Here is a 12,286-nt window from a genome sequence, read left to right as displayed (position 1 = left end):
CAACACCACTTACTCTATGTAATAAAAATCAAAACCAGAATGTGTTATTTAACATAATATGAGATTTTAAGAATAGATTTTGAAGCAATAAGATGCAAGTTTACTTAAAGATTTTATCTTGAATTATTCTTTTATCCAAGTACTTTTGAAGGAGAGGTATTACTCTTGTAAGTCTTTTGATTTCTAAGCGAGAAGCTTAAGAAGACAAACCAAAAACAAAGTGTGTGTGCAAAAAAAATAACTGATTAGTTTTTGTGTCACTATTCACCCCTTCTAATGATCAACTGATTCACTTCAATAGGTTTTTACTATCTTGCATTTGACATACTTGAATAAGATTATATTTTCACTCTGTGAGTTTTAAGAATTGTGCCTCTTGTAAGTTCTTGGATCGAACCTTTTGATTCTTATCAAAGGTGAAGTGTTATTTAATGCCCATATCTTCCAGTATCCCTAAAGATATATTGGTCTATGTTTTGAAAGGAGATATAATGTGTCAATATAGGAACTTTACTAAATTCTTGCTTATTACTTTACCTTTACCAATTTGGTAAAACAATCAATTGTCACTGCGGGGTATTTAAATTGTTCTGGCCATAGGATAATTAGTGATGTTTGGTGATTGGTATGATATGTAAACAAACGTATCATTGACATCTGTCACAATGTTTTGCATACTTTATCACTTCTCACTTCATAAAGTCGATCAAATATATTCTCACCTTCTTTTCATATCTTTTAATGTGTTTGGATAGAGAATTTTAACTGAGAAAAGTAATTTATCAGAGAATTTAAATTTCTCTAATTTAGAATTCATTGTTTGGATGTTTTTATGAAGAATTTAAAATTTTGGAATTTTAAAACAGAATTTTAAACAACTAAAAATCTGAAATTTCAATTTCCTTTCTAAAAGGCGAGAAACTCCTAAAATATTGATCGGATGTGAGTATAGAGGAACACGTATAACTAGTACACCAACCATATATTCTCTTTTTTTTCATTCATTTTTTTTATCCTCGTAATTTTAATTTTTTTATCCAAACACAATTTTGAAAATAAAAAAATTTCAATTGAAGTATTTAAAATTCTTAGAATTTAAAATTTCTCAGAATTTAAAATTTCTCCATCCAAACACACTACGTCGTCAAATAAATAACAAGCACCACATCGAAGATGCTTTCATATTATTCACACATGTAGAGAAAACCTATTCAGACTCAACGACGTACACAACTTAACTGACTAACCCCAATCATTATCTATCTTGAAAGCCTATTCACAAAATTATTTTGCAATCAAACCAACATGCAGAAAATAGAATTCTCAATATTGAATCACAAAATTGGTATAATTTTTTGGTATATCATTTGGTGATGATATCCAAATGATATACCAAAAAAGATATACATAAAACGTTGAACCTTACCAAAAAAGATATACCCCAATCATTATATTATGTATTCTTATTCTTATATTTGATTGGTCATACACACTAGCCCAATTTTCTAAAGCATATGTAAAGCAATTATTTATTTGATAATTTCCTGAATAGATCATACAACTATTTTTTTTTACTGCAGATCATACAACTATTTTTATTATTTGAATTGGCTTTAAACATGAAAAATCATAACGTAAACGTGTAGACCTTCTAATGTGTAATAACGGGACTTAAATTATCTTTTACCCAAAAATGTGAATACTTTTATATCTAATACCAGGAACGAATTCAAATAACACCTTCCGAAGAACAGATTCCATGCCCACTCATGATTCTATGAAATGAAATGAGTGAAAAGTAATTCAATTTTTTTCCAACATAAAAACCCCTTGGGAAATGAATGCTAAATAAAACCACAATTCCCGCATATCTAACATGATGTAAATCCAACCAAGCTAATTGAGGCAAAATTAGATAGGTAAGGGGAGAAATGAGTGAAAAGCAAAATTGTATTTACATTGACGAAAACTGGTCGCCAATTTACGCCTACTAACTGGTCTACAATGCCATCGTTCAGACGAAGGGAGAAGTTTACAATACCAAGTCAAATCATTTCATTAACCATCAATCACAGACGGTGAACTCGTTGTTCATTGATCACTGCCAGGTGGTGGAGGTGGTCGGCGTACTACTCCCCTACCTCGACCAACTCGACCACGGGGAGCACCGCCTCTTCCACGACCTCTAAGGGTAGAAGAAACCAACCCAGCCTGTCTCATTTGGGCCCTTTCCCGTGCTCGCTCTGATAAAATTATAGTCGTTGAAGTACTACCAATAGGTGATGCCTGCTTTGTCTCTTCTGTTTCAGCAGGGGCATTGGGGGTCCCTTGCCTTGGAACAGGTAAGTTCACTTTAGAGGAGCTACTCTCTACAACACTGCTTGTCAAAGTAGCACCCTCACTTGCCACAGGTGTAGGCTCGGCCACCTGATCGCTCTCGGCTGATATTTGTTCATTGACGTCCATCAACTTGTCGGAAGCATCAGCAGCATCCTCTACCGAGTCACCCTCATCATTCTTATCATCACTTGAAAGCTCAGGAGAATTAATCTCACCGGCCTCTAGAGCATCATCATCAACCGTAGCCGGAGAACGTTCAGGGGTTGCAGCAGACTCAGATAGACCTTCCCGAGATTCTTGGTTTTCGGCAATGTTAGACAAATCACTAGCACCCTCTAGATCACCGATATCTGGCAACAATTCTCCCTCTTCTCTCTCACCACTGGGCGCCAATGTTGACTGCTGGTTGTCTGGGTCTGTCTGATCCCTCTGCATCTCATCAGACAGCATTTTTGCATCAACAGGTTGATCCGGATTCTCTTCTAAAGTTCCAGTTTTGTCACCTTGTAATTCCTCTTGACCAGTAACATCCAAGTTCTGTGGATCTTTGGATTCCTCATCATTCCCAACAGCAATTTCACCATCTTCATTTTGAGCGTCACCAACCTCCTCATTTTGGCCTTGGGGCATGTCACTACTATCCAATAATTCTTCAGTGACAGGGTGACTGCCAGTAAATTCCAGAGTCGCAGCAGGTTGTTCTTCTGTATTCTCTTCTGGGGACTCAGATCCTTTAGACTTCTTCAAGACATCGGAGCTCTTCTCACCAGGTGCAACTGATTCTTCACGTAATTCAGAAGTGGAGGTAGGAGCAACACGCTTACGAGCCAATTGTTGAGATGATTGAACAACACTACTAGTTTCAGTGTCACTAGATGGCCCAGGCTTGCCCCCTGGTCCTTCGGCATCAGACATTTCCGTGTCACCACCTTGTAGCTCCTCAGGTCTTAGTAGTTTAGGCCTGACCAATCTCCTACCTGCTCGACGAGTTTCAACACTAGCTTTGGGTAATGCAAGTCTTTTCTCACTTTCTCCACTGGCTTTAGGTGGTAAACCACTAGCTCCAGGGGCCGCTGAAAATGTAATGCCTTGGGGTTGAGGATGGACAAGAGAACCTGCCATGTTGTAGTCAATCCATTAATATAGCCAGAGGTACAAGGCTAGCTTATGTAGAAAACCACGAGTAATACTGGAAAACTGCATTCTCTTTCTAAAATCATTATTCTACTCGTTTTTAAAAACACTTATTCAACAAACTTGATCTGCACAACATTATAAATCACCTGTAGCAGCTGCTGAACCATCCGTAACTGTTGCTGCATCTCCAAGATTACCGCGACCTCCAAGCTCACGAAATACTGACTGAGCTTCCTTTTCAAAACTTTCCACAGCAGATATGTAAGGAGCAGCAAAGTCATCAACATTGGATCCAGAAAGAAGTTGAACCACATTTGAACCCTAGAAAAATCATACAAAAATCAAAGGAGGATAAAGAGTTCTGCTCTAAAATAATTGACTCAAATATATAAGCAAATGAAGAGGCCTCAGAACATAGTCATAAAAATAACCCCTGCAGGCTAAACCATGTCTATCTGTTCAACATTAGTTTGATTGCACAATAAACCAGTTTTGAATCATTACCTCAGGAAGATTTCCAATAACAATCTTAAGCTTTTCAACTTCATCAGATAACCTTTTCAGAGACTCCTTGTACCTCTCAATTTCATTAATCGATTTTATTTTCTCCTGAAAGTAAATAAATCAATAAAAGGAGTGAAGAAAATACATATATCTTATGGTCTGTATTTACATCTCAACCAAACTAATATCAGTGCGCACACACACACACACATACAAGTACAAAAAATACAGATAGCTTAGGCAAATTTGATGGCCTAATTCTTTGACTCTGAACTTGAAACCTTTCCTACCTCCTCACCTCTCCCTTTCAGTTTTAATATCCAATCTCTTCCTCAACTCAAAATGAAGATGTGACTAAAAGATAATCCTCATAAAGCATTGTAACAAGCAAAGAAACGAAAACTGCATTCTTCCGATGCTTCTATAAAGAACAATTGCAATTTCATCATTGTATGTTAAGACCAGAAGTAACACAGAAGGTACTTGGATATGAATCACAGTATATACAAGTAATCAAGGCAAAAATCATTAAAAAAAAAACCAACAAACAAACATGAGCCCTCAACTGAGTCAAATTTTCATAAAAAACATTCTGAAAATTATATGAACCTGAGCCGTCTCACTAGACATTATCCTTTCCGCATTGAATGTAGAGGAAAGTTCAAGATTGACATCTTATGATGTATTTGGATCTAACTCAACCCCAAAAGTTAACTCATGAGATGAGGGTTGCCCTCCACTTATATATTCTATCTTGACCTTATCTCTAGCCGATGTGGGACTTGGGTTTTTCATAATAAGACAACACTGAAACCTAGCTAGATTTTGGTTCAAATGCAGGAGTTCAACAATTGATTGTGGGGGTAAGAAATGGATTTATTCTCCAGACAAAATATTTACCCACCTTTTTTCTACTAGCTTAACCACCACCAATCATATCTCACAAAGGGGTAGGGGCAGCTACCAGAGTCCAAAAAGTAATAGGCTCTATTAAAACCAAAATTTAAATAATTCAATTAAGAGAAGGTATTTTAACTATTATACCGTAATCATTTAATACCCCCCTTCAGCATATGCAAGTCAGTAAAATGAGGGTGTAAACTCTTGATTTTGTTGAGCAAATATGATAATAGGTACAAACCATACAAGAAATTAAAACAAATAAGTTGCTTAAAGGTACAAGATACAAAAGGCGAGCGTGGGTGGGCAAGGGGTGGAACCTGTTCAACATTGTTGTAAGAGTCCTTTATGGCCTTTTCAGTCTTCAGTCGTCTACTTTTCTCTAAACGACTCTCTTCCTTCTCCTTCTTTAATTCATCTCTCAGTCTCTCCAGATGTTTCTCCAGAATCTAGCAAACAGAAAATAACAAGTAAAATTAAGACAAAGAGGGTTGCATGTCCCACAAAAGGAAAGGGAGAAAAATCAAAAACACTGTTCCAAATGTACCTGTATTCTTGTGTCCTTTTCCTCCTTCATCGCTTGTTCACCAGTTGTATCACTTGTTGACCTTTTCCCTGATATACACCATGAAAATTTAACAATAAATTCCAGCAGCAGTAGCAGATTAGAAACAAATATAAACAGACAACAAGGGAGATTTAAAAAAAAAAAAAAAGATGAATACCTTGTTTAATTTCATCTAATTGCCTAGAAAGTTGCTGGTTCTCTTTTCCTAGGTCTTCTTTTTCCCTTGACAAAACATCAATCCTCTTCTGGAAAAGGATGGTGGAAAAAAAAAACAATGTGAAAATGAAAAAAAAAAAAAAATATATATATATATATATATATAAAGGAATATACAATTATCCAGAGTACTCTATCTATTTTCCAAAATAAGAATTTCCATGCACCTTAAACTGAGCCAGCAGTTTCCTATGCTTCTCTGAATCAAGTTTTAGGTTAGCCTGTTTTAATCATAAAACAACAAAATGTTAATAAAGAAAATATTTCTCCAAACATCAAAGATAGAGAGTATCTCAGAGACCTCATTATGCAGAATGTCATTAATTCTCTTCTCTCTCTCTGCAAGCTCCAATCGGCAGTTTGAAAGATCTTTCTCTAGGGATGAAACAGAATCCTGCTTTTCTGATAGACTTTTACCAATTTCCTCAATCCGAGCATCCCTCTCTCTTAGTTTATCCTGATGAGATAAAATATAAAGATGATAAATTCTAGAAACGATAATGACATCTCACTTCAAATTGAGTACAATAAATAGAAATCTAACAATGCTCTCTCTCTCTCTCTCTCTGTGTATCTATCTATCTAAGAAAACTTGAAGTTTCTTGGCAATTTCAAAACTGCTCAATCTGATATTTAGCTCCATTGGTATTCCAAATATAGTTATAATTTTGGGAATGAAATTATATGTTCTCCTCTATGTGCTGTTCAGCAATTAAGAAAATAGCAACACAAAACTAAAATTTGAAAAGGATAAGAGGATTGACAAAACAAAGATTGCTTGATTCATTCTTCCTCTTTAAGCTTAATTGAGTGATAAAAAAGTAGACAACGGAAGGAGAAACAAAAGTCCAGAAAGAACAATTTGAATCTCAATTCTACCATAGATCTTCAAAATTGCATGATTTTATTTAGGATAGAGTTCATAGTAGTTTTTGAATAGGCAGACCAAGTTTGATAACCAAGTAATCTTTACTAAACAAGCCAACTTTAGATAACAGATTTGATGTATAAGAAAAGGAACACCAAACATGTATTAAATGATAAACGGTGCTAGACAACTTCAAGGTTGACAGAAGCCTGAATATTCATTAAAATGAACAATTTATGTTAATATAACAACCTGGATCTCTTTAGCAAGTTTCTTCACTCGATCATAATCCTCAACATCAACATTTTTACTCCTTTCAAGCAGCTGAAAAGAAAACAAAAAAAATTTAGAAAAAGAATGTAGATCAAAGACACCATAATACATTTATAACAAATATTTTGTTAAGGTTTGGAAAGAAAATACCTCAGTAACCTTCTTATTGAGATGATCTTTTTCCATTTTTAGGGTTTCAATTTCTTTCGTATGGCCATCAAGCTTAATTTCTCTTTCCTTCAGGAGATTCTCTAGGTTCTCTGTCTCAGCTCTAACCTTTTGTGCCAGTTCACGCAATTTCTAAGGCCAAGAAAGTTGTGTATCAGTAACAGGAAAACACTAAACAATGCAACAGATTTTACCAAAGTATATTTCAACTAACAAACTACATCATGTTATTATGACAAGTCAACGCAGATAATTTTATGAAGCAGGATATAGTATAGAAGAGGAAGGAGAGATGGGAGGAATACAAAAACTTTTTTCCTAGCTTATTAGTATGCAATGCTTTATTGAACTTTGTATATTGAAATAACAACAAAATGGGAATACGTAATTGGCAAAGCCGTATACCTGACATTCCTCAAAATTGTGTTTATTTTCTTCCCTGAGCTGCATGTTACTCTCACGAAGTAAGTTCATTTCTCTGACCTGCAAATGATTTTAAAAAATCAGCTCATTGGATTAAACACAACATCATTAGGAAACACTTCAGTTAAAAATATCAACTTATGTCATCAAGAAACAAGCCATGGATAATGAAGAAAAGTGGATTCTGATGATAGGATTCTCAACCTGAAGCTGCAATGCTTTGAACTCTTCTTCGGTAAACAAAAATGATCTTGATTTTGCACGCTCAGTTTCTAGTGATGCATGTGCAGACTCTGCTGCCTTCAAAGCAGTCTCAAGCTACAGAGAATCAAGTGATCCAATAAGGTTATAACACTAAATACACAGAATAAATTCATAGATGGTCAAAAGAAACTGAATTCAAAAGTCAAGTTTATTATAAGGACCTTTCACATGAACAGGATCATTCCCAAATATAAATAATAAAATGAAGTCTTTTATATCCAAATGAGTTTCAAATGCCAGCATAAACATGAAAAAGCAAAAGACTATTCTTACCATTGATTTTGTATAACCAAACAATATATTAGCTCTTTTTGGCAGTGAACATTAGAAGGGGAGAGGCAGCTGTTAAATAGCGTCAGAAACAAAACATACAGCAACGTCCACATCCAGGGCCTCAGGCACCAGTAACAATAGAGATATTCAATCTCTTTGAAACCATAGTTGGGAATTTTTTTATGGGATAAGTTATACAGAAAAAAGGCAAGAAATATAATACCAAAATCCAATCCCCATCCACAAATCCTTAAAAAACAAAAATACAACTATCACCACTTCAAATTTGCAGAGAAATAGCGACTGGATAAGAGACTGGGTTGAGTTACAGATAAATCTATCTGTAAAGATAATTATATGAAGATTGAAAGAGAAGGTATTACTCGTGTCAGACAACTGGTGCAATTTGGAATAATATATTAGGTAATAACCCATAATATGAATATAAGAATAATTTAATATAAATATTAATAATGAATACTTAAATAATTTATCCTTCATCTTGGAATAAACATAAGAAAGAAATACATAATTTTACCTGTGACTGTAATCGCAGCTTCTCTTGTTTTAACAACGAAACTTCTGTTTCTGCCTGTAAAAAAAGAGACACTATTAGATAACCATGAGATGAACATACAGATAGAAGGGAATTTAACAAGGCACAGATATGTACAATTTCTTTGGAACGTCTGAGATAATTAATCACGTTTTGAAGACCAGCATCACCAAAGGCATCTGCACTACTACTTCCAGATGAAATACCAGCAGCATTACGCTCCTTCTCGGCCCATTGAATATGAAAAGCCTCAAGTTGGCTATGTAGTATTTTATTCTGAAAATGTAGAAAAAATTATTTAATAGAATGATATCAACTATTACGGCACAATAGTAGATGTAGGAAATCACAGCAAGCAAACATCATGCCATATATAGTTCTGACTTCTATGCAATAAAAATCCTCAGCATACAAATCAACAATGCATCTCCCGCCATGGAAAATTTTCCAAAAATATATACCTAATTCTCCAAAACAAATGCAATTGAAAAGATGAGAAAAAAGTAAAATTAAGACGGGGAAACCAACATATGGATAAGGAATCCTCCAAAAAAGAAAAGAGGAAATTAACACAAGAAAATGAAAATGAAAAGACATACAGTGAGCAACATTGTCCAATCCCAGATAAACTCAAATAATATCCATACCAGTTGCATATTAATAACATTTAGAATATTAATAACACATTTCCCAGATGAATCAAATTAGAGACCAAAAAATTTTGACAGTAAGCAACAATCATGTAGCATTGATTCAATATTTTATTAACATAATAAAGCTATGCAAATAAACCTGGTATGTAACCATCTATAATGCATAATCAACAGTTGACTGCAAAAGTTTCCTTTTGTACTGAAGCACATAAAAAATAGTCAAGAAAGATATTCTGAATCACCTGTTCATTGATTTCATTGTATTTCTTCTCAGCATCATTCCTAGACTTTTCTAGTTGTGCCTTCTCATCTTCCCACTTAGTCTTTAGTTCATTCTGTTAAACACACAAATTGTAATTTAAAACTTGTCAGATTTATATTCATGATATGAAAAGCAACCCATAAAAAATATGCAGAGACAAAACATAGAACAAGGGAAAAAAGGCAAAGTAGCAAGTATTCAAGGTTGAAGGGGAAAATGACAAGTGCGGAAGCAAACAGTATATCAATAAACATTTCCTTCATATTTGTTTTCCAAAGCTCACATCGACATGTCCTCAAGCAATAATAAATTATATATCAAGAGGAATTAGCAATATCAGAAAGAGCTTGGCCCAATGCGAAAGAGTAAACATGTTGGGGCCAGGTTGCTTCTTATTACTCTCAAAAGACTCAAGCTTTATTCTTCTTTGTACCTTGTTCTATTTGTGCTACATTACTTTTACTCCTAGATGTGGGATCTGCATCACACACCTGTCATGTCTTGTACTAGACATTTCAAGCGTGAAATTTGCAGGACTAGACATCGACAAGTGATCCAATAATGGGTGGTCCAATAGGCTCAAAAGCAATTGTTAGGATATGCTATAATACCATCTTAGAATTTAGATTTAGACCTAAAATAACCCCAAAGCAAGATCAAGAGGTGAGGGATGCCCCCACTTAAATTCTTTATTTTAGTCACACCACTAGTCAATGTGGGATATCTGATTGGGCAACTATAATATATAGCTAGAAATGTTAAAATAAAAAATAATAATCAATCACCATCTTACATTCTGGATGTATAAATCACACTATAATGTTGTATGTACATTATCAGCACAATTCCTAGGATTAATGGTACTTAACTAGATTATATGAAAATATCTTATCACATCCTTTAGCCACCATATTTCTTTATCTTATCAAGAATAGTTTTCCTTATTAGCTAATATTTGAATTAATATCAATTCAGCGTTTATGTGTCTTTTATCACTTTTTTCTTCCTCAATATGTAATCTCTCCCTTGATATCTAAAATTGTATAACTTCATAGTATCATAACGATACCATCTTCCATGACGTGTGATTTACAATTTCAATGTATCCTAAAAATAAGGAATTGTTTTGTTTCAATAACTTTAGCCTTAATTCCAAAAAGTCCTTTATTGTGTTGTATTCTTTTTTTTTTGCTCAGCATTGTGTTGTATTCTTAATCCAGCTAGTTTAGAAATCATCTATCATGATTTGTTTTCCTAATTGGCTAATATTTGAGTTCATATTTTAGGGCCTAATGCAACCCCACAAAACCAGGTTGCAAGGTGAGGGCTGCCCAATCTTTATAAGCTATATTTAAGCCATATCTCTAGTCGATGTGGGACAAAACCACCAACTTTAAGGATGCAATTAATGCAGTCCAACGAGGCCACAAACAATACAGGCTAGGGATGACTGCAATTAAGGCAGCTTTCCAACAAAATCAATTCAGTGTTTATTTATTTTAATAATTTTTTCTTCCTCAATATCTAAAACTATATAACTCAGCACGGTATCATAGCAATACCATCCTCCATGACCAGTGGTTTATGACAACATTGTCAATGTTTTTCAAAATATGGAATTGTTCTGTTTTCAACCCTCAATTCCAAGAAGTCCTCTATCGTGTTGTATTATTGTTTTGAGTTTGACTAGTTTAGATCTCTCCTATCATTATCCGCTTTCCTAATTGGCAAATATTTGAGTTAGTATCTTTTAGAATTTGTGTGTAGGGCTTAATGCAACCCTACAAAACCACCTCGTAAGGAAGAGCTGTCAAAATGGGCCATAACCCAAAGGTCAACCTGGCCCACCACAGGTCCGGACTGGGTGGGGCCCAAAAAAGGGGAAATTTTACAGTAGGATCTAAAACTTGAACTGACCCACCCAGGTTGAACCCATGGTTGGTCAGGTTGGCCCAATTAACCCACCTAAAAAATAACATATTAGTATTTTATAATACTTTTTTAAGACTTTAAAGTATTTTGTTCATTTAATTAGAAAGTGTAAAACTCACCTAAAATACACTCTTAGTATTTTGTTTTATTTAGTGTTTTGTTCAAGACTATTTTTAAAGTTTTTGTTATTATAGTTCTAGACTTCTAGCTTGTGATAATGTCTTGTTGTGGTGTGTGGATAATGAAAAATTTAATTTAACTAATGTTTTTCTAATTCATTCAAATTTATTTTTCTAAAAAATTGATTTTTTTGTTGAATTTTCTTTTATTTTAGGTGGATTGGTGGGCCAACCCATTTAACCCACAATCTGTGGTGGGCCGGGCCACACTGCTTATTTTTGGAATCAACTTTAAGTGAGTCAAATTGGATTTGCCCGTTTAAAAGATGGGTCGAGGTAAATCAGGTCCAACAGACAGGACCAACCCATTTTGATAGCTCTATCGTAAGGTGACAACTAACCAAGCTCTATCAGCTCTATTTAAGTCATATCTTTAGTCAATGTGAGATTAAACCATCACCTTTCAGGCTGCAATTAATGCAGTCCCAAAAGAGGCCACAACTCAGTTTATTTATTTTCATCATTTCTTCTCCCTCTATCAAAAACTATATAACTTCAACATGGTATCATAGCAATACCATCATCCCTCCACAACCTACGGTCTACAATTTCACTGTCATGATCCTAAAAATATGAAATTGTTCAGTTATCAATAACTTTCCCCTTAATTCCAAGAAGTCCTCTTTTATTTGCGTTGTATCCTTATTCTGACAAATTTAAATCTCCCTTTTTTTGCCACCACAGTTGATGCTCTGTTGTGGCCTTCGTCCAGATTTGGGCTCAAATCCTCAATTTCAGACCTCTTTTTGGGTGCATCTCCTCCAGCAATT

The 12,286-nt window shown here is 34.6% G+C and overlaps 1 protein-coding gene across 1 annotated transcript in view; it reads right to left on the bottom strand.

Moving 5' to 3' along the window:
• Positions 1-1,741: 1,741 nt before the first annotated feature.
• The window catches only part of LOC100811882 (nuclear-pore anchor), a 36,115-nt gene continuing 25,570 nt past the window's right edge, over positions 1,742-12,286 (bottom strand). The window contains exons 34-48 of the mRNA XM_006598165.4: positions 9,386-9,478; positions 8,608-8,766; positions 8,473-8,526; positions 7,602-7,715; positions 7,380-7,457; positions 6,957-7,106; positions 6,786-6,857; positions 5,967-6,122; positions 5,833-5,886; positions 5,607-5,694; positions 5,429-5,496; positions 5,202-5,330; positions 3,982-4,086; positions 3,624-3,798; positions 1,742-3,455 (exon numbers count right to left, since the gene is read on the bottom strand). Of these exons, the coding sequence (XP_006598228.1) occupies positions 2,092-3,455; positions 3,624-3,798; positions 3,982-4,086; positions 5,202-5,330; positions 5,429-5,496; positions 5,607-5,694; positions 5,833-5,886; positions 5,967-6,122; positions 6,786-6,857; positions 6,957-7,106; positions 7,380-7,457; positions 7,602-7,715; positions 8,473-8,526; positions 8,608-8,766; positions 9,386-9,478 (2,859 nt within the window). The 3' untranslated portion in view covers positions 1,742-2,091. The remainder of the gene's footprint in view (positions 3,456-3,623; positions 3,799-3,981; positions 4,087-5,201; positions 5,331-5,428; positions 5,497-5,606; positions 5,695-5,832; positions 5,887-5,966; positions 6,123-6,785; positions 6,858-6,956; positions 7,107-7,379; positions 7,458-7,601; positions 7,716-8,472; positions 8,527-8,607; positions 8,767-9,385; positions 9,479-12,286) is intronic.

The sequence above is a fragment of the Glycine max genome, chromosome 15 (genome assembly GCF_000004515.6).
Source record: "Glycine max cultivar Williams 82 chromosome 15, Glycine_max_v4.0, whole genome shotgun sequence".
Lineage (NCBI taxonomy): Eukaryota > Viridiplantae > Streptophyta > Magnoliopsida > Fabales > Fabaceae > Glycine > Glycine max.
Note: the sequence above shows the minus strand (reverse complement) of the source record. Positions and strands in the feature narration are given on the sequence as shown.